Genomic DNA, 20,903 nt, shown 5'->3' with positions numbered 1-20,903 from the left:
ATCAAGTCCGTGTATACAACTTCAAATTAGATGCTGATCATTTCCCCACAGCATTGGTTCAATATTCATACGGCAGTCGTCGGCAGGTGTTGAACATAGTAGCATGGCATCATCAATAGGATCCCGATTCAATATTTGACGAGATAACGGGGGATATGGGTGGAAGTACGGGTATAAAAACCGTACCTCCCTCGCCGTGGACGTAGTAATATACTGCCATTATTGCATATCCTCTCTCCCTCAAGCTACGAAATGTTATTGTCCTCATCCAAGGTATTTGCGTCTCTCCTAGCTCTTCCCAGTGCAGTATTCGCCCAGCCACACTGCAAACTCTCTCCCCTTGATGCTGAATGGCCTTCTACTGAAGAATGGGCTGCGCTGAACACGTCAATCCAAGGAGCCCTGATCAAGACAGCCCCGGCTGCGTCGTCTTGCTATCCGGGGAATCCCTTTGGCTCAACTGAGAATTGCACAATCGTGAAGAATTACTGGTCCTATGCTGCATACCACTCTGCTTGGCCTGAGAGCGTTGATTACTCGATCTATACCAACAACTCCTGCGTACCTCCTGGTGTTGCGGGCTATACCGAGGGCCGGGGCTGTAGCATTGGGGCTCTCCCACAGTATATTGTCAATGCTACGACTGAGGAGCAGGTGGCCAAGGCAATGCAGTGGGCATCCGACAGAAATATCCGTATGGTGGTGAAGGGAACAGGTCATGATCTCAGCGGACGGTATGCGAGCTTGGTAGACTTTTGGCGTCCTTGTCAACTAATTTGAACCTCAAACTAGATCTACCAGCGCATGTTCGCTCTCAATCTGGACACACAACTTTAAGCACATTGTCCATCAGCCGTCATGGCCTGTGCCTGCCTCCAACCGCACCGCGGACGTTGTGATCATTGGAGTGGCAACACCTGGGGATCCATATACACTGCCGTTCATGCAATCCACCGCACTGTTATAGGCGCGGAAGACGCCACCGTCGGACCCGGTGGATTGATCCAGAACGGAGGTCACGGTCTGCTTTCTAGCCACTACGGCCTGGCCTCGGATCAGGTATACCAGGTCATAGTTATCACTACGGGCGGCCGTCGTCTAGTGGCCAGCCACGCGGAGAATCAAGATCTCTTCTAGGCTGTCCGAGGCGGTGGTGGGGGCCAGTTTGGAGTGGTCACCGAGTTCGTTCTCAAGACGTACCCTGTGCCTGCGAACGTGGTCACTGGCAGTCTTTCTTTCTATCCGAATCGCCTGGTAAAGGAGAGTGAGCTCGCTTCATGGGATGCCTTCGTGGAAACAGCACGCATGATTCCTGATCTGATGGACTCGACTATAGAACCGGTCTGGAGGCGTTGGGCCCCTGATACGGGCTCTTACATGAACGAGGGGAGCGCGTTCAGCAGTACCTGGAAGAATGACTTTTATGGCGAGAACTATGACCGGCTGCTTGCAATTAAACGCAAGTATGACCCGAACGAGAGTCTTTTCATCTGGAGTGGTGTTGGAAGTGACACGTGGACTTATGATTTACGCAGTGGGCTGCTCTGTCGGAGGTAGAGGGTTGCAGAAGTGAAATCTTGTTGGACTAACATATTTAATGTCAAGGCTCCCTAGCAATAGTTTGCCTCTGACTGAATACACTTGTTTGCAAAACCGGTGCATGTATCTATGCTCTCACACTCTTTCTGAACCCTAACGCCAAGAGGGATTACGCTTCAAATTTGCCAGTAATGTAAGAACGGTAAAGTACCTGGTTCGTATTGGCTTGCATGCTCGATATGCGGTTGCTGGGACTGACAGCTTCCATGCAAGTTAAATAAACTAGAACAATCGGTGCCTGGCAGATATGACAATCTGTCAACGGTCGTCTTCCGGTTCCAATCTCGCTTCCTGACATTCATGATAGGTGTCTATCTCAAAAGCTTCTGAGTGGAGCAACATTGATGCCCCTGCTTCCCAACTATTCTTCTCGGCTCGTCCGCATCAACTTTGCTCATTAGTACTTATTCAAGGAGTTCCACCCGTAAAAACTAAAACTAGATGCTCATTGTAAATTCGGACCAATTCATTCCTTGTCCACACGTGGGGCTTGGCAATCATAAGCCAGGGAGATCGTTGACCACTCTTGATAAGTTGTGCTGACCGAAGCCTTCATGTCTGGCCACGGAGGAAAATATGCCCGACAAGGTCCCAACAATTGACTTCTCCTCGTGTGTCGAAGTTGAGTTGCCTTGATGCTAGAAGTACATGGCTGGGTGCTTTTTTGATAATTGTACTGCCTTGCTGATTTGATTCTCCTCCCCAGACATCATCACTTCGCCGAAAGACGCCTGAACCTGTTCTGAGAAACCATGTCCCGATGGCTCACTCAAGGAGGTCCCACCAGGAGTTGAAGGCGAAGTGGCTTGGTTTATGCTCATCTGTAGACTTGATCGAGAGCCGTCCGGTGAATCTGTTCCGATAAAAATTCTGGACATCTGGGAAGGCCGAGCATTCTGACGCTGCACTGTACTGCCTCTGGACTGAATTATCTCACGTGGCCGAAAGCCAGCGTCACGATTGTTTGCCTCAATCGAAAACATTGTGCGCTGCTCGCGAACGTTGTTTATTATCGTAAACTGGTCGCTCTTTGCCTCCAACCAGCGCTCCAAATCCGATGGCTCGTGCAAAGGAAATTGTGTCCATTCTTCCATTCGTGCAGCCTTCTGTTTCGGGGATATCTGGGCCTTTTTGGAAGCTCGGACGAGTGACGGACCGTTCATTGTGCGTAGAGTCGCAAGCGCTTCATACAAGGCAAGCTCGGTGTCTGCAAGTCGCATTTCTAGTTGATTGATATAGCCTAATGGTAGGCCCCTGCACAGGCCATGAGGAACGGGATCATATGGGGGAAGAGGACAGATGACCTACCTTTTCCCACTCTCTGGGTAATTGCATTTCGACGGGTTCGCTGAACACTGGGAGCAGAATGGACTGCCCACGGCACTTAGTTTCTGTAGCATTCACCACTGCACTTATTGAACGGTTATCCATACAGACTGCGGTCACACTAGCGGCCACGTTAGTCCCAGGTCAAGTCCGAGGACAAACACCCGACTCACCTTGCATTTTCTTTGTCTGCATAACCCGCAGGAAATAGGACTAACTGGTTCGGCCTCTGTATATATCTTGCCATCAGCAAAATTCTTGCCGACAATCGTAATGGCCGCAGAAGAGCCAGGAAGCGGAGTAACACCAATCTAAGGACATCTCCATGGACCATAACTGACGAAAGATTGCAAAAAATCACCATGATAATCGTACCTGGAGGCATAGTGGCAACTCGGATAAAGGGAGCTCAATTGTCAGGATAGAAGATCCGATTATACAAAAGCTACCTCGTTGGAATATCCACATAAGAAAGATGGGAGTTGGCTGGCGGACTTGGAAAACCCGGGCGGGCCACGTGATGTCCCCCGCGAGAATGGGGATTAGTCATCCCACTCCATCACCAAGTCCACAACTGGTGGGAGCGAGAGTCTTCGCAAATGTTTTGGCACACAATTCTTAGGCTGTGATTATGGATCCGGGTCAATATGACCACACCCTCTTCGTCTACGACTGGTCTGGGCGAATGTAACGACGTGCAATGGCAGTACCACGGTCGACCAGCCAAAAGGCGCAAAGGGACCTCAATCGCAGGCAGGTCCCGACCCTCGCCTCGAGAGATTGGCATTATGAGAGAGACAAAACAGGACGATTCCGCCACATTTCTAGGAAGTTCTAGTGGAATTCACTTTATCCGGACCGTTTACAATGCATTTGCAAGGCGTTCAGCGGTCTTACAGAAAGCGCGAGTCAGGAACCAGAGCTTGGTGCCTGGCGAAGACGATCAGTTACAAAGAAGTCCCGGAAAGTCGCACGGGCTTGATGAACTTTGTTTCAAAGACGAGTTGTCTCTTCAAAGCCCTGAGTTTGTGTCATTTGAGAGGCTCGTGAGTTGGTCGCGGAGCTACTTTGAACACTGGCACCCTATCTTTCCCTTCCTGCATGCGCCGACCGTGTTGAAAGTCATGGAAAAGGTCAGCGAGAAAGGAATCGAGACTTTGAATCGTGTCGATCTAGCTATTTTACGCTCCATATTCTCTATGTCCGTGGTTGATAACCGCCAGGTGCAGGACTCTGGTACCGCGGCGGATCCGATCCCTTCGGTTCTGGTGTATCAAACCGTGCAAGAGGCGATGGAAAGCATCCACGCTTTGCTTCTGGAGCCATCGACACTGCCGTTGCTACAGGCAGTATTCAGCGTCCAGCTAGTACTGACATCTGTGTTACGTCTCAATACAGCTTCCAGAGTCGGAGGATTGATCACTCGAACGGCGTTCCATCTGGGTCTTCATCGCTGTCCCGCACGCTTCTCGTGCTTCGGTCATGAGGATGCAGAGATTCGCCGTCGTCTTTTCTGGTCGATTTACTGTCTAGAAAGATATTTGTCCCAAGCTCTCGGCACACCCCCCAGTATGCAGGATGACGACATCGATGTCTGCTATCCAGGGAGTGAAAGGCACGGAGAGATAGGAATGATGCCACAAGCAAAGGACTCCCGCAGCCATTTGCGATTGCTTACCCATCTTGCCAAGTTTGCACGGCTCAGGGGTCTTATACTGGAACTTCGCAACAAATCCATACTGCACAGTCATGACAATACGGTCGAGGCCATTTATGTCAACGGTGAACTTGCGCAATGGTGGAACGAGGTCTATGACGACGTTTATCCCATGGAGGAGCAGCTGGAACATCCGTCCCTGCACGAAACATCTTTGCAACCTTACCACCGCTTACTGCTTGTGGTCCTAAGGCACGAGTCGATCATATCAATGAATCGACCATTACTGGCCGCTGAACAACTCTCGCCGGAATACAAATCAGCCCTACACACCTGTATTGAATCTTCACGGTCCTTGGTTTCAGCTTTGGGGAAGTACCTACTCGCTGATAATAGTAGCCAAAACGGCGAAGATGCAGCAGACGGTAGAAAACACCAAGCGCCATTGACTTGGCCATCGTTTACCTGGGCCACCTGGATGGCCTGTCTTATCCTGATGTACGCAGCATCAGAGGGCGAGTTTTCAAGTATTAGCGCCCTGAAATATGCTAAACTCGGCATCTTGATATTGGAACATCTCTCCTTGCGGAAGAGTAGCTGGCCGGAGACCTGTATCGAAGCGATCAAAGGCATGGAGTCGGCCTTGAGAATCAACCTAGCATCTGATTCTGGCCAAAAATCTCCGGTACCCAGCTCGTTTCCCAGAAGCACACCACGGATAACGCGGTCAGCTCCCAGCGAGGCTCACATACACATAGGGCCGAATGGTAGAACAGATGCATTCTCAGAGCAGGATGAGGGCATGTCGCAAGCAGATCCCCTGTCTTCGCCCTTCACGCCGAGAATGAGTACCTCGAACATCCCCGAGAGAACACCATTCGGGCTATCCCCCACAGCACATGAGCAACAGCCAATGTCGAACCAGGCCCATCAGCCGTCGGATTACAGTCTGCACAATGACCAATCCAGCCTCGGGATAGAGGCTGGCAGTATGAATGACTTGAACTCAGCTGGTTTGATTTTCGGAGACACGATGGGCTCACACTTGTCCTATGCGATCGCTGCAGGCCAGGAACTCGCTCCTTTTGCAAATGCCGACCCGTGTGCTATAAACAATCTATGGAGTGTTGCGGATGGCCCTTGGATGATTCACGGAAACTTTTCATGATTCTGTTCGTTCAATGCTATGAACTCGCCAACGTTGGTACAGTATATCATCATAAACTAGGAAATATTATCCCTCGCTTCAACTTCGGGGTTCAGGACAACCTCATTTGAATCTCAAGGTAGAAGGAAAGCTTCACGTATTGACCTCAACACCCTGAAAGTCAATGGAAGAAGTAGGTAAGTTCATTTGTTCCCACTTCCCAGGTCTGTTTGGCGAGGAGTCATGTGAGATATGGATCATGTGACATGAATGTTGTTTGCGCGCCCCTTGAGCTGGCGTGCTTTCCTTTCCCTACTCAAGGGCACCTTCGACATGTTCTCATACATGGTTAATCGGTTTTCGTACCTACAACAGTCACTCCTACACTTCATATTACAGTCATTCGGCTTTTTCTCCCGCATAAGCTCCCTTTTCATAGAGAGGCTCTCATTTGCAAACAAAAGTCCGAACGACCTTGAGTCCAATATCCCTTTCGACATCCCAGAAGGCCCTTCAACATGTGAAACCTACACTGTGCGTTTACAACCTCAGCATGGTCTGGATATCTTGGGTGTCGGAGCTTCTGGCCAAGTCTACAATGTTAGCGACCAAGTTGTTCTCAAGACTTGCCGAATTTTCGCACCACCTAGCAGTGATGCCTCTCGAAGCGACCTTTGGCATTATGCTTCGGACACACTATTTCATTTCAATTTACTGAAAGATAAGCGAACCGTCTTGCAGCTGCTGCAAAATAGACCACATCCCCACATCATAGAAGCCATCGATACCGATCAGCCGGAGGGATTATATCTCCGCAAATATCGACAACTACCTGTGGATGTGAAATCAATACAGGCTCGCCGGATCAGATTATACCGCGATATTGCCGATGCCCTGCGCCACCTCCACAGCCTCGGTATTGTGCACGCAGATGTAAGGGTTGATAATGTGCTTTTTGACGATCGGTTGTCGGCGGTTCTTTGTGATTTCAGCGCTGCCAGCCCTTGCGGCCAACCCAACCCGGTCTTTCCAGATCTCCCACTTCCGGTCAATGGCCCATAGCCGATTTTGTCCGAGGCATCCGACATGTTTGCACTAGCTTCGCTCATGTTTCACATGGAGCACGGATTCACCCCTGAACTGTCACTTGAGAATGGGAGAGTAGCTTTACCTGAATCGAAATCGGGGAACCAAGGCATTGATAAAGTCATACAGACAGCCTGGCTCGGCAATTACAGCCGCACGTCAGATATGGTACATCATCTAGCTTTTATTGATGCCCAGGTCAATCATTACGCTGAAAGCACTGAGGTACTTCCTGATCTCGAAGATTTGAAGAATCAGGTCGTGGATTGGAGAAATTACCGGAAACATAAATTTGGTAGGGCGACCCCTTACCAGATTCTAAAAGAAACACAGTTTTGCCGGCTAACTTGTCTCTAAGGATGCGTCCTCGAAGGGATTCTTTCAGAGGAGCAATTGAAAGTACTGGCTGAACGATACAATATGGATCCAGATGCAGATCTACGCTTCTCTCATTATAGCTTGCTTTTGTAATTGAAAGAGTGTGTGATGTATAATCAGGACGTGGAGATAGGTGTATGGACATATTTTGCCGCCGGAGGTGAACAACCCCGGCTTGTTCTCTGTTTCTCCGGACTTGACAATGTCCGGCACGACAACCTCCAAAAGTGGGGTATCTCAAGGAAATACCATTGACGCCAATATATTAGAAGGATTCCTCCCCCGCAGTGGACAACCTGTCTTGTTCTGTTAAATCATTCAAGATTTCTCAGACACCATCAAAATGTCCCCATCCGTTCTCCCCAACAAGACTTACAACATCGCTGCCATCCCCGCCGACGGCATCGGTCCCGAGGTCATCGAGGCTGGTATCACGGCCCTCAATGCCCTCAGCGAAACCCTCAACACTTTCAAGCTCAACTTTACCACCTACGACTGGAGCTCGGAGACCTACAAGAAGACCGGCAAATACATCCCCGACGGCGGTCTGGAAGAGCTGAAGAAGCACGACGCGATCTTATTTGGTGCAGTCGGTGCGCCGGGTAAGATCAATGATCAGTCTTTCGGATGTGCCCCTACTGATGATCGTCAGATGTCCCCGATCACATCTCCCTCTGGGGTCTCCGCCTCGCCATCTGCCAGCCCCTGCAGCAGTACGCCAATGTCCGGCCAACAAAAATCTTCCGCGGCACCGAGTCGCCTCTCCGCAAGTGCAAGACCGGCGATCTGGACTGGGTCATCATCCGCGAGAACAGCGAAGGCGAGTACGCGGGCCAGGGCGGACGTTCGCACCGAGGCAAGGCGTGGGAAGTGGCCACCGAGACGGCTATCTTCTCCCGCCACGGCGTGGAGAGAATCATGCGCTTTGCGTTTGAGACCGCGCAGAAGAGACCTCGTAAGCTGCTGACGGTCGTGACGAAGAGCAACGCCCAGCGCAACGGCATGGTCCTCTGGGACGAGGTGGCTGCGGAGGTCGCCAAGGACTTTCCCGATGTCACTGTGGACAAGATGCTGGTGGACGCGATGACCACGCGCATGGTTCTCAAGCCCGAGACGCTGGACACGATCGTGGCGACCAACCTTGTAAGTGGCCCGACCAGATTCGGCTATCTTGCCTGGCGACAGAAATACTGACCATGAAACACAGCATGCTGACATCCTCTCCGACCTCGCTGCAGGCCTTGCCGGGTCCATCGGCATTGCCCCCACCTCGAACCTGGACCCCACGCGGGAGAATCCCAGCATGTTCGAGCCGATCCACGGGTCTGCGTTTGATATTACCGGGATGGGAATCTCCAACCCTGTTGCGACGTTCTGGACTGCCGCTGAGATGCTGGCCTGGCTGGGCGAGGACGACGCGGCGAAGAAGCTTCTGGACTGCGTCGAAAATGTCTGTGAGATGGGCATTCTGACCCGCGATCTGGGAGGAAATGCTACCACAAGGGAGGTCACCGAGGCCGTGGTGGGGCAGATTCGGAAGTTGGCCGGTGCAAAGTAAGCATATCGGCTGTGAGAATTGAGACTATCCAGTGCGCGTATGGAGTAGATACGGATGGATATTACTAGATGAATACAACTCATACATCTTAGCACGCAGAAGATGATCAGCTGCTATTTATTATATACTAAAAATGATTTATACTTCAATTTGAATCCTTGTAAAAATTATACTGTACACTAGTTTGCTTACTAGGTACTAAGTTTTCCTACCATTGGCTCGTTTTGTCTAATGTCAAAAGTTTTGGCCATCCGCTATACGGTCTGGTAACAGCACCATATCTGTCTGTTTTCGGAAATCAGAAGTAATATTGCCAAAGCTACATGACATATGATATTGCCTAAGCTTACTTCACAATGACGCAGGTATTGCGGCCTATCTAGTAGTACTTATAATAACAATATAGACCTAAAGTAATCAAGCCTAGTCTCTATTTCATTTCATTTTATCCGTAGGTCAGCAGGAAAGAACTCTCTTATCCCTAGACCCTACTCAACACCATCATTATATTGCGAGGATGAAGTTCCCTTCTGATATATTAGGGCTGCTACCCTTTTCACTCAGTAAACAGAACCCGCAGTTCAGCGCTGAATTGGCTGGGAGCTCAATGCCTCAAGGCAGGCTAATGAGTTCTGGAGCTTTCATGTATGATACATTCCATGAAACCATTACTATTTACTAACTCTGAAACATAGTAAATCAGGCCAGCCTATTGCACCTTGCTGGAATGTCAACAATCCCCAGATTTTCAATATCACTGTGTGTGGTTCGGGCACTACAGCAGATGGCCAGCAGCTTACTACAGCCTTAAGTGATACTGCTTTACCCAACCCTATAGGCATTGGCCCCGCCCAAGATGATGCTTCGAATCAGTTCTTCATAGAGCCAACCATGGGGTTCCTTTGTGTTGCACCTACCCTTGGTGCTCCAATGCTACAGCTTTGCGTTGAAGAAGATGTCTGGTGTGTGGACCCCTACGGTATGGGACCTTGGGTCCAGGCAATTGGTTGGTGGGAAGGGAATCCTTTCCCTGACCAATTGCTCTCTTGTGCAGTTGACGAGAATCAACTATTGTCATGCAAATATGCTGGATATGACTACCTTGAACTTGGGCCAGAGATTTCCAACGATAACTGGCTTGATTGGTTTCCGTTACTTTCTAACAATTCAGGCCCTGGATCACAATATTTCACTACTAATGGAAGTTGTAATTAAATGCTTGTCAAGTTAAACACATTGGGGATCATGACAACTTGGTCAGGGACTAAGCAATGCATCCTGATTATTCTTACCCTTAAGCTATTGATGCCCCTACTTCGAAGCCTTATTGGCATACTGGCCTGTTGTGACCTGTAAATATCTACTCGAGATGCAAGCTTTATGCCGCACAATCAAGATCATCCAAGACATCCGAGAAAGACTAAAAGGAAAGCTTGGTCATTGGCGTTCTTGGCCCGATCCACCACACTCCATGCTGCAGCAATGCAGGATGCATCACTAATGATTCGGGAAGGTTCCGGGGGTTGAATGACCGGCTGGTGGGGACAGAGGGGGGAAAGAAAAATGTCCGACCTATGACCTTCGCTTCAATGGTCTGATCTGCCCCAACGCACGATGCTGTTACAAATCACAATGATAGTGTAATTCCCTCCAAAGATACGGGGCCAGTGCCTGGAGACCCCGCGAATGGGGAAGTCGGGGGATCAGAAATGTGTTGCTGAAAGTGACTCGTCTTGTCTCATCTCGTCTCCACAGGTCGATATAAAGGCCAGTCAATCCTCCCAGTGGACTGCAGTTGGAGAGACTCGTGCTCCATCAATCTCACCATGGCATCGGAATCTCCCAAATTTGTCGGACTCTCTGGAAAAGCCCTGCACTGGGCCCAGGTGGCTTTGATAGGCGCCCCTGCCTTCATCGTCTTTGGATACAACCAAGCCGGTGTTGGCCCCCTGGCGACTCTCCAGAGTTGGGTCGAGACCTTCCCTCAGATCGACACCATCAACACGACCGGATCTCTCGAAGCTCACAATTCCACCAGCAAGGGCGCTGTCATTGCCTCCTTCCAGATCGGAGCTCTCATCGGAGCCCTCTCTTGCACGCTGATCTCGGATAGGCTGGGTCGCCGGAAGACCATATTCCTCGGTTCTATCCTCGCAATTATCGGAGAGGTCCTCCAAGTGGCATCCTATGGATTGGCGCAGTTCGTCATCGGCCGTATTATACTGGGTATGGGGGTAGGTCAGTACAGCGTGGCTGTACCGGTATGGCAGTCGGAATGTTCTTCGGCAAAGAACAGAGGACAACACGTCATCATCGATGGTATCTTCATGTGTCTCGGATACTCGCTTTGCAACTGGATCGATTTCGGCCTGACTCGCATCCCCGAGAGCACGACGCAATGGCGGGTCCCGCTCGCCCTGTCGCTGTTCCCTGCCCTTGTAATCCTACTTTCTGTCTTTTTGCTCCCGGAATCACCGCGATGGTTGGTCCAGGTCAACCGCATCGAGGAAGCAAGCCACTCACTGGCGTCGCTAAAGGGAGTGTCTGCCACGGACGAGGCGGTCCGGGCCGAAATCGCTGGTATTGAATCGTCCCTCGAGTTGACTGCCCAATCGAAAGGCTCGTTGATGGAGATGTTCGATCCCAATGATCAGGAGCGGCTATTCTACCGATTCTGTCTTTGTATCGTTCTGCAATTCTTCCAGCAGATGTGCGGTGGTAACTTGATCTCCGTGTACGCCTCGACCATATTCGAGCAGAATCTCGGACTCAGCGCCAGTCTGTCCAAGATCCTCGCTGCCTGCGCATTGACCTGGAAATTCCTCTGCTGCTTCATCGCCTTCTTCACCATCGACCGCCTCGGCCGTCGAGTCGTCTTCATGATCAGTGGCACAGGTATGGCCATCTGCATGGTGGCTCTGGCCATCACCAACAGTCGTGGCGCAGATGACAAGGGCGCCTCAATTGGATCCGTCATCTTCATCTTCCTCTTCAATCTGTTCTACCCGATCGGCTTCCTGGGCGGTAACTTCCTGTACTGCACCGAGGTGGCTCCCGTGCGACTGCGTGTTGCCATGTCGTCCATCTCGACTGCGAACCACTGGCTGTGGAACTTTGTCGTCGTGATGGTCACTCCCATCGCGCTGGACACCATCGGGTACCAGTACTATGTCATGTACGCCGTTCTTTCGGCGTGCATCCCGTTGCTGGTGTACTTCTTCTACCCAGAGACGATGAACCGCAACCTGGAGTTGCTGAACCATGTCTTCCGGGATGCGACGTCCCCCTGGGATATTGTCTCTATGGCAAGGCATCTGCCTCAGGGAGAGGTAACCGAGGCAGAGCTGATGGAGATGAACAAGAAGGGCGACGGTTGCTCTATAGAGATGGCGGAGAAGGTCTAGTCGAAGTGATGATCAGCAGATACTCTGCCATATCCAACGTACATAGAACAAACTACGCGCTGCACCACGGTCTTCATACACAATTTACATTTCTTGGTAAGGCCCGTTTTGAGCGGAAACAAATATTCTGTATATATGGATGTCGGTATGGTGGACAGATAGCTGGTGATGACCTGCGTATCGGCGAAGGCGAGGGGCCAGTGTATGAATACAACAACAGCACCAGCAGCCCAGGGCAAATAAAAGTGCCACAATCTCAAAAAACCATAACCCTAGCCCCAACTGACAATACACGTTAGACGGTTTGTTTCAGCCTCTTCGCCATAAAAGTGTCTAGGAACTGAAAAGCCGCCCTCAGGTTCTGGATGGTAGCGCTCTCCAGCACCGATTTGCCTGCAGTCATGATAAACCTCTCAGGAGCAGGCAGGCTCAAGTATGGCTTAGCCCTGGACCGATGCGTCGCCCGAAACACCTATCAAGCATTCAACATCAGCACCGTCCCCGCACAATCGCCCATGCTGAAGAGGAAGAGAGGAACTCGCCCGCATTTGCTTAACAATCCTCAGCATCTCCCCCTCAACGTCCATCAACCCTCTCTCTCTCGCCACCTCGCGAAAACTATGCTCCCGCACGGAATCCACAAACTCCCGCTGCTGCACGGGGATATATCGCTTCATGTTCTCCTCCGTCAAGTACAGCGGTATCCCGATGAAAGCATCTATGATCATGGGCAGCAGGAGCTGGTTTCCCGATAGCCCGTCGTATTCGATGTATTCGCCATCGGCGGTGAGGTGGCCGGTGCCCCAGCCTTGAAAACCCTGGACATATGTCATCCAAATGCTGCGGGATATTTTAGTGTCTGTGAGAGTGTCGTAATAGATTTTGAGGGGAAAGCGGAGGTGGGTGTTAATAGCGCGGAGGTGGCGGAGTGTGGTGGGGATGTTACAAGAGGTAAAGGCGATGGTGGCGGCGACGATGTGCTCGTATATGGGAAGTGCCTTTAGCGTTGGTTAATGAGACCTGAAATGAGTGAAGGAAGCAGGGACATGAACCAATCTTTCCATGGCGGGGAAAATATGCCCGAAGTTATACTCGGCCGTCTTAATGAGATCGGACATCCCGTGGTTGATTTCGTATACGAGGGTCCCGTCCGTCGTGAAATTGCAGAAGTAATTCGATGTGACATTTCCACCAGCAGATGCCACACCGTATCGCTTCTGGAGGTGTGTCCAGGGGATGTCCAGTTCGGCGGGGAAGGAGATGAGCTTGTCTTGTTGGGCAGCCTTTACAACTGGAATGGTGGCCCATCTTTTCCATATTGTATTGGCTTTTTGTTCGGGCGGGGTTGGATATGGAAAGGGACGATTACTGTACCTATAGGCATGTCTAGAAATGGCAATGCAGCCGAAGAACCCGTTCCACGCGTCTGCTGAGACCTTGTCCTGGCCGGAGCCGAGAATATTCTCAACCGCAGCGAGGTTGATTCGCTCGCGCAGAAGCGTCTTCATCCTCGTTCTGAAAGCGTCGATGCGGACCGCGTTAGCTCTGTCATCGCAAAGAGCCTCTGTTGTTGGCAGGAGCGGTGCCAGAGTGAGGTAGATGTCATGATACGCCTGCAGGGGCGCTGGCCAGGCATCGCCGTGCGTGGCACAGGGGGGCCAGGTACCCGCGCCCGCTTTCTCGATCAAGATATTCAGTTTCTCAGCCGTCTCATGCGCATGTTGGAGAGCTCTGATTCGAGAGAGACAGGCCTCTGGTGCCTCCGAGGGAAATTCATCACCAGTTGTTGAGGTCGTTGGAAACATGTGAGCGGCTTTGGCTGAGTTGAATAGATGGGAGGAACAAAGGTAGATTAGCCATGCCAGAAGAGCAAGAACATAAGGGGCAATTGACCAGGCGATGGTGAAACTTGGTAATGAGGTAATAGGGAAATTTGGCATGATTGCTTGAAGGCTGTCCATGGAGATGGAGTTCGACTGATGATCGTCTTGATATAGTTGATGAACCAATTCATTGATATCTAGGAAGTTTGAGGTTGGGAATTTGATCTCTGGAAAGAAGCGCAATGACCGGATTTGCCTAAAAGGAAATCTAACGTAAGCTGTAAAGTGTAAGAAGAGCATGTGATAATTTAGCAAGGGGCTCGAGCCTGTTATAACACTGACACCATAAGATAGATGTGATAGGTAGAATTAGGAGATAATAACCACTAATCAGTCTCTAAAAGCTAAATTCTTATGGAGTGTTTTAGCCTAGAGTGCCCGCTGGGTTGTAAGGACCAGACCTTCTTATTTGATTAATCGAGGATTGATTTGTACGTCCAGTGACTTTGATAAAAAGTTCATAAGAGGACGACAGGTAGGCTTCAGAAGAACATGCTGGTCTCTTTTTGGCGAGGTACCATAACAGGATCTATCAGATTGGCCAACACCTCATCTCCTTTCTGTAGCTCTAACAGGAGCCTTTATTAGAGATAATGCAGAGTGGGCTATTACTAGTGTTATATAAGCTTAGAGCTTCCTAGCTTAACATGACCTCTATAAGTATTAGGAATTATGTAAGGCTGGGATATACTCTCTGGTTGAATATTGATCATATACAACGCGATGAGGAAAGCTTTCCCTGGATTGAATCCAGGGATCTCGCATCCTTGGACAAGTCCAGATGCTTAGACGGTCTAGTGACGCCAATTGGTCATGCGAACGTTTGCAGTTCTCAATCATACACTTATGCACTTCATGGAAAACCTATTTGAGGAAACACCCAGGAGTTAGGCAGTTCTGTATGGGGCAAACGCCATTTCTTTAGCGTGCATGCTCTTATGTGCTTCGAATTGCCTAGTCACTAAAATCTCACTCCTTGCGATTAAATCATATATTAAGATGGTCAGAGATATCTGCTCCAAATTCGACGCGCTTGAGGCTGATAGGAAGATATCTTGCGTACCCCTACCAGCCATGATGTGCACTGGAGAAGCTGTCCTTGCAGTCGGATATCTCAAGCGGACGTATGGGCTAGCCTTTCAGTTCGATGAAGAGCCTTTCCGACGCGTGCTTATCTACGCTCTGAAAACTTGGAATCTTGCCGGTATGTTTGTTCTTTTTTGCCGAAGATGTTCCAGAAGGGTGGCTGATCCTACGAATATGAAGATGAGTACCTCCGACGGGCAGCGGAGGCAACCCAGGATTAAGTATTGTGATTCTCTCTTCATTAGTGCTCTTTTAAGAACTTTCTATCACAAATTGCTCCTCTGGCGTGAAGTCACACATCGTCCATCTCAAATACCACGTCACTGAGGGTTACACCTCCTGTGTCTTGCTGATGACGTTGAAAAGTCCATTCAGCAATCTTATCCTGACCTTGAGCATGAGCTTTTTGTCAATCAGCTTCTTGATCCGTCTCTTTCACCGAGGACATGACTTGAGCGGTGCTCCAACGACTCGAAGCTAGTGCTTTTAAATGGTTTCAACCTCTTAGTCCGGGCTGCCTGCGCTCGATCTGGAACCACCTCGATACCTATCTCATCATTCACCCATACGAATATCACGTTCATCCTCCCGGTCCTTCCTTTGTCGTTGATGACTGGATGTTTTAGACATCTCTTTGTAATCCCAAGCAGCCCATTATGTTAGCCTTTTATTGCTATATTCTGCCACTATTTCATCTCTGAGCCGAGATCGGAACTAGACCCTGCTTCCTCCACGGAGGAATCAACTTCACGATCAAAATCTAGACCTTCTTGTGGAATACAGTCCGTGATGGTAGACTGAAGCAATTAAACAGATCGCTTGATCTCGATGTAGGAAATATTTGGTTAATTCTCGTCCACCCTAGATTCCCGGTGTTATTTGCAGACAAGATCTCAAGTGCAAAGGTCATGGCGGATGTACAGCCCGTGGTGGTTCAAATGTATATGCAAGTACCCTGATAGATACCCACCTCTACGAGGCCAAAGCAACGTGTCTGCCCCGCTGCGTGCCATGGGAAGCTCCAACTTGACGGGCCGTTGGCCGTGGCGGTTTTGGTTAACAACAGGAGTGGGGGAAATCCGGCCCACTTTGGCTGTCAACTGGACCGGTAAGATCTGTAGAGGCAAAGAGCTGTCAGTCATTCGATCGAGAGGAGAGCTTTTGTTCATTTCAGGGGCTGACTACAGCTGAGATATATTAGATGGGAATCTTTCCTGTCGGAACGCCAGGCCCAGACAGCAGAGTCACTTCAGTCACTGCACGTCTAGTTTCGACTCGCTTGATTCCCCGGGATAGGATACGATGGCTCACAAATCGCCGAGTGCCAATGGTAAGGAAACGTTGATCAAGCGCGTCCCTGCGTTTGCATTTTTCGGACGATTATCCCCTATTTCTGACCTTGTCGGTGCCAGCTATTGTCGTCGACGGCAAAACCTTCGCCCTTAACGGCCTCAATGTTTCCTACCGGTTCCACGTTGACGAGAGCACCGGCGATCTGCGCTCTGATCACTTCGGCGGCAGCGTCAATGGGCCTATCCCCGATGACCCAGCTCCCATAGTCAATGGCTGGACTGGTATGCCCGACCGCGTACGCCGCGAGTTCCCTGACCAAGGACGGGGAGATTTTCGAGTCCCCGCCGTCCGAATCCGCCAGTCACAGGGACATACCGTTTCAGCTTTTCAGTACAATTCCCATACGGTGGTGAAGGGCAAGCCTGCGCTGCCTGGCTTGCCGGCGACATTCGGTACAGAGGAGGATGTCACGACGCTGGTGGTGCATTTGTATGACCAGTATAGCGAAGTGGCGGCGGATCTAATGTACTCAATGTTTCCAAAGTACGACACTATTGTGCGCAGCGTGAGCATCACGAACAAGGGCAAAGGCACAATTTCGATTGAGGCACTAGCGAGTTTGAGTGTGGATTTACCATGTGAGGATCTTGATATGATTGGGCTCAGGGGGGACTGGGCACGAGAAGCGCACCGACAGAGGCGCCAGGTGGACTATGGCATACAGGGGTAAGTCGGCCATACAATCCATAAGACCAGACTATATTGACTTACCTCAAAAGTTTCGGAAGTACAACAGGCTTCTCATCCCACTTGCACAACCCCTTCGTCGCCCTGGCGCATCACTCTACAAGCGAGTCCCAAGGCGAGGCTTGGGGTTTTTCACTGGTCTACACCGGCTCCTTTGCTGCCAACGTTGAAAAGGGCTCGCAGGGATTGACACGTGTGTCTATGGGTTTCCATCCAGACCAGCTATCCTGGCCCTTGGCGCCAGGGGAAACACTCACCTCTCCCGAGTGTGTATCTGTATACTCAAAAGACGGTCTAGGGGGCATGTCGCGATCTCTGCACCGCCTGTATCGCAACCATCTTATGAAGAGCAAGTTTGCTACGGACAACCGACCCGTCCTGCTGAACAGCTGGGAGGGTTTGTATTTCGACATCGACCAGGAGAACATGTACCGCATGGCACAGGAATCTGCGGCGTTGGGTGTGAAGCTCTTCGTCATGGACGACGGGTGGTTTGGCGACAAGTACCCTCGAATCTCAGACGCAGCCGGTCTGGGCGACTGGATTCCCAATCCAGCACGATTTCCCAATGGACTCGCCCCTCTTGTCCAAGACATCACCTCCTTGAAGGTTGCCAACTCGTCGGAGACTCTCCGCTTTGGTATCTGGGTTGAACCTGAAATGGTGAACCCGGAGTCCAGCCTCTACCGCGAACGCCCGGACTGGGTCCTCCACGCAGGCCCATATCCACGCACCGAACAACGCAACCAGCTTGTGTTGAATCTCGCTCTACCCGACGTACAAGAATTCATCGTCGAAGCCATCGCCAACATCCTCAACAGCGCAGACATCGGCTACGTGAAATGGGACCATAACCGGGCCATCAACGAGACACCCTCCCCCGCCGCAAACCACGCATACATGCTTGGAATGTACCGCGTCTTCGACACCCTCACATCACGCTTCCCCGATATCCTCTGGGAAGGATGCGCGTCTGGTGGCGGACGCTTCGACCCGGGGGTTCTACAGTACTTCCCTCAGGTCTGGACATCGGATGACACCGACGCCGTGGAACGTATTTTCATCCAGATGGGTACCTCGCTAGTATACCCCGCCAGTGCAATGGGGGCACATGTCTCCGCCGTGCCTAACCACCAGACAGGGCGAACCATCCCGCTCACCTTCCGAGCGCACGTTGCCATGATGGGTGGGTCGTTCGGCCTTGAGCTCGACCCGGTGAAGATCCTCCCTGAAGAGAAGGCCGCTGTGCCGGAGCTGATTGCGCTGGCGGAGAAGGTGAACCCGGCCGTGCTCAAGGGTGATATGTGGAGACTTAACCTACCCGAGGAGTCAAACTGGCCTGCTGTGCTGTTCATCTCGGACGATGGGGCAGAGGCTGTCTTGTTCTTCTTTCAGCTTGGCCCGAATGTCAATCATACGATGCCGAGGGTGAGATTGCAGGGGTTGGACCCGCTGGCTATGTATCGCGTCGACGACCAGGGGCCGTATTCGGGCAATATGCTGATGAATCTTGGATTGCAATATTCGTTCAGTACGGATTATGCCAGCAAAGTCGTCTTCTTGGAAAGGGTCAATGTGTAATCGGCTATTTGTCAATGCCACAGATTGGCACTACATCCAGCTACTATAAACTGATATTTACCGAACCTTCCAATTGGGTCCAACGAAGCTACAGCTGCGACTAATTTAATGTTAACATCAGGGAAATTGCATATGGTGTAGAGAGAATAGGGATCTCACAATGGCCAGGTTACTCGAGTAGCTGGAAAACAGTCGGATGAGGGAATACTAGAGGCATGCCTGGGAATCCTGTTTCTCGCAGAACTAAAACACCATCTTCAATAGGTTGCAAAAGCCCAAGGCTAAAAACTCAACTCACATCCCTTCGTTTCACAAGCCCCCGCACCGAGTGAGGCTATGATTTATCTTACTTGAAGTGCGTTGCAGCAGCAGTAGTAGCAGGTTAAATGATAACATCCTTTTCAAACACTCCATTCGCGTGTAGTGCCATAGTGATGGCTTGACTTTCACCAATGTAGAGGATTATGAATGGTATGTAGTAAACAGTAAATACCTTAGTCTTTGGAGGCGCTTTGATAATCGGCAGATTCCTTCCAAGCCTTATGCTTGTCCTACCATTTTGTAGGCGCGAGGCCCCGGCATGTCCGATACTGGCCAGTCTTGTAGAAATATATATCTCAGCCATGGTGCCACAGATGGACACCGCTGTTGTGTAGCCAGTTCATGCACATCTTTGAGGCATTGTTCTAGCCCATTGAGTTATTCATCGAAGGATTCCACGGTGATATCTCTGTTTCCTGATCTTGCCATTCCGACCATCCTGTTGTTTACTGCGTTCTGCCTCAGGCAGCAACACCAGCCACATTGCCATCGGATACTGTGAGTATGTGACCTAGTAGCCAGTGAAGAATAAAATCTTGCTGGATTGAGTCTAATACAAGATACATCTATCTTCCTGATCTACTCAAGAGCCAAACAAAGTGCAGGTGATTGTTTTGATCAAAGGTCGCAGGTAATACTGTAACACACGACGTCATATGCTCCACACGGAAAAGAGACGCGTTGGGCTTTGCTGATATTATCACCTGCCATTCCGTTCCAGGACCGCCACAACTCGGTCGGGAATACGACTCGACTTTCGAAATGACACCTCGATATCGGTCGATTCCACACGAGACAGACTGGTTACTGCGACCTGGGAACAGTAACAACACTGCGCCAACAAAGTCGCGTTCCCACCGGATCGCCGCCCATCTGACCTCGGAAATCAACCCTCACTATGGAGATCTACTGCTCTTGTTCTGCTATGTCATTACCGGTCTACTTGACAGTTCCGCAGTGTTTATCTGGGGCTCCTTTGTGAGCATGCAAACAGGCAACACCGTGTACCTGGGCCTGGGTCTGATCGGAGTAGACGAGAGCACCCGCTGGATCAAAGCCGGCGTCTCCATTTTCAGCTTCTGCCTGGGGTCCTTCTGCTTTGCCTCTTTCCACCGGCGGTTTTCGTCGCGACAGCGCTGGGTGCTTTGTGCTTCATTCACCGTCCAGATGCTCTGTGTAGCAGTCGCGGCGACCATCGTGACCGTTCACCGTCCATCCAGAGACTCGGAATTCGGTTGGAAAGTCCTCGCGCCTCAAGTTCTGGTCGCGTTCCAGAGTAGTGGACAGGCTGTGACGAGCCGCGTCCTGCAGTTTAATGGGTTAACCAGTGTGGTGCTTACCAGTATCTACTGTGATTTCTTCTCCAACCCCAAGTTTCCGTCGCTTTCTGCGGTCGAGGAGAGGAGGCGCGCGGGCGCGATTGGCTCTTTAGTCCTTGGAGCGGTTTTAGGAGGCCTCTGGGCTAAAAGCCCGATTGGATTGATGGGAGCTTTGTGGACGGCAGTTCTATTTAAGGGGCTGATTGCCGTCGCCTGGCTGGGATGGAAAGCACAGCAGGTTGATGATTGCGAGTGCACATGATGTGCATGATTCTTGGCGCCAGAAGATCTCAGTAAGGCACGATAACCGTCAAAACGTCATGCAGGAATTGAAATTCTGGCATCTTCCATTATCCGTGGTTGTGTCTGCCGCTATATCGACCCAGGATCGTTTTTAGGGGAGGAACCATGGGTTGGAACGCCATGGCGCGACAGCCATTGATATCATCATTCTAGCCTCGTCAAACATCTCAAGACCCAGATTTATTGCCTATAGCTTTATCATACTGTCCATTGTG

The 20,903-nt window shown here is 50.6% G+C and overlaps 8 protein-coding genes across 8 annotated transcripts; 6 read left to right on the top strand and 2 right to left on the bottom strand.

The window, feature by feature from the left end:
- Positions 1–252: 252 nt before the first annotated feature.
- CDV56_106013 (putative isoamyl alcohol oxidase) lies at positions 253–1,557 on the top strand (the record flags this gene model as incomplete). Its single annotated transcript, XM_026759632.1, has 4 exons — positions 253–734; positions 793–806; positions 854–1,059; positions 1,138–1,557. The coding sequence occupies 4 exons, from the start codon at positions 253–255 to the stop codon at positions 1,555–1,557; spliced, it is 1,122 nt and encodes a 373-aa protein (XP_026618488.1).
- An 807-nt stretch (positions 1,558–2,364) lies between these two features.
- Positions 2,365–2,819, bottom strand: CDV56_105931 (uncharacterized protein; the record flags this gene model as incomplete). The annotated part of the gene is made up of 2 exons (XM_026759550.1): positions 2,365–2,477; positions 2,537–2,819. 2 exons carry the CDS (start codon positions 2,817–2,819, stop codon positions 2,365–2,367), a joined length of 396 nt encoding a protein of 131 aa, XP_026618487.1.
- Positions 2,820–3,572: 753 nt separating this feature from the next.
- Positions 3,573–5,750, top strand: CDV56_105718 (CeGAL family transcription factor; the record flags this gene model as incomplete). Its single annotated transcript, XM_026759337.1, has 1 exon — positions 3,573–5,750. One exon carries the CDS (start codon positions 3,573–3,575, stop codon positions 5,748–5,750), a length of 2,178 nt encoding a protein of 725 aa, XP_026618486.1.
- A 1,786-nt stretch (positions 5,751–7,536) lies between these two features.
- Positions 7,537–8,751, top strand: CDV56_105488 (putative tartrate dehydrogenase; the record flags this gene model as incomplete). Its single annotated transcript, XM_026759107.1, has 3 exons — positions 7,537–7,795; positions 7,846–8,336; positions 8,401–8,751. The coding sequence occupies 3 exons, from the start codon at positions 7,537–7,539 to the stop codon at positions 8,749–8,751; spliced, it is 1,101 nt and encodes a 366-aa protein (XP_026618485.1).
- A 1,826-nt stretch (positions 8,752–10,577) lies between these two features.
- Positions 10,578–12,155, top strand: CDV56_105219 (sugar porter family MFS transporter; the record flags this gene model as incomplete). Its single annotated transcript, XM_026758838.1, has 1 exon — positions 10,578–12,155. One exon carries the CDS (start codon positions 10,578–10,580, stop codon positions 12,153–12,155), a length of 1,578 nt encoding a protein of 525 aa, XP_026618484.1.
- Positions 12,156–12,595: 440 nt separating this feature from the next.
- On the bottom strand, positions 12,596–13,960 carry CDV56_105078 (uncharacterized protein; the record flags this gene model as incomplete). Its single annotated transcript, XM_026758697.1, has 3 exons — positions 12,596–13,153; positions 13,208–13,463; positions 13,530–13,960. 3 exons carry the CDS (start codon positions 13,958–13,960, stop codon positions 12,596–12,598), a joined length of 1,245 nt encoding a protein of 414 aa, XP_026618483.1.
- Positions 13,961–15,112: 1,152 nt separating this feature from the next.
- CDV56_104682 (alpha-galactosidase) lies at positions 15,113–18,745 on the top strand (the record flags this gene model as incomplete). The annotated part of the gene is made up of 3 exons (XM_026758301.1): positions 15,113–15,242; positions 16,537–17,143; positions 17,197–18,745. The coding sequence occupies 3 exons, from the start codon at positions 15,113–15,115 to the stop codon at positions 18,743–18,745; spliced, it is 2,286 nt and encodes a 761-aa protein (XP_026618482.1).
- Positions 18,746–19,828: 1,083 nt separating this feature from the next.
- Positions 19,829–20,647, top strand: CDV56_104525 (YoaK family protein; the record flags this gene model as incomplete). The annotated part of the gene is made up of 1 exon (XM_026758144.1): positions 19,829–20,647. The coding sequence occupies one exon, from the start codon at positions 19,829–19,831 to the stop codon at positions 20,645–20,647; it is 819 nt and encodes a 272-aa protein (XP_026618481.1).
- Between the last annotated feature and the right edge of the window lie 256 nt (positions 20,648–20,903).

Source organism: Aspergillus thermomutatus (genome assembly GCF_002237265.1).
Source record: "Aspergillus thermomutatus strain HMR AF 39 chromosome Unknown NODE_7, whole genome shotgun sequence".
In the NCBI taxonomy this organism is placed as follows: Eukaryota; Fungi; Ascomycota; class Eurotiomycetes; order Eurotiales; family Aspergillaceae; genus Aspergillus; species Aspergillus thermomutatus.
The sequence above is the reverse complement of the archived record's forward strand: the minus strand, read 5'-3'. Positions and strand labels throughout refer to the sequence as shown.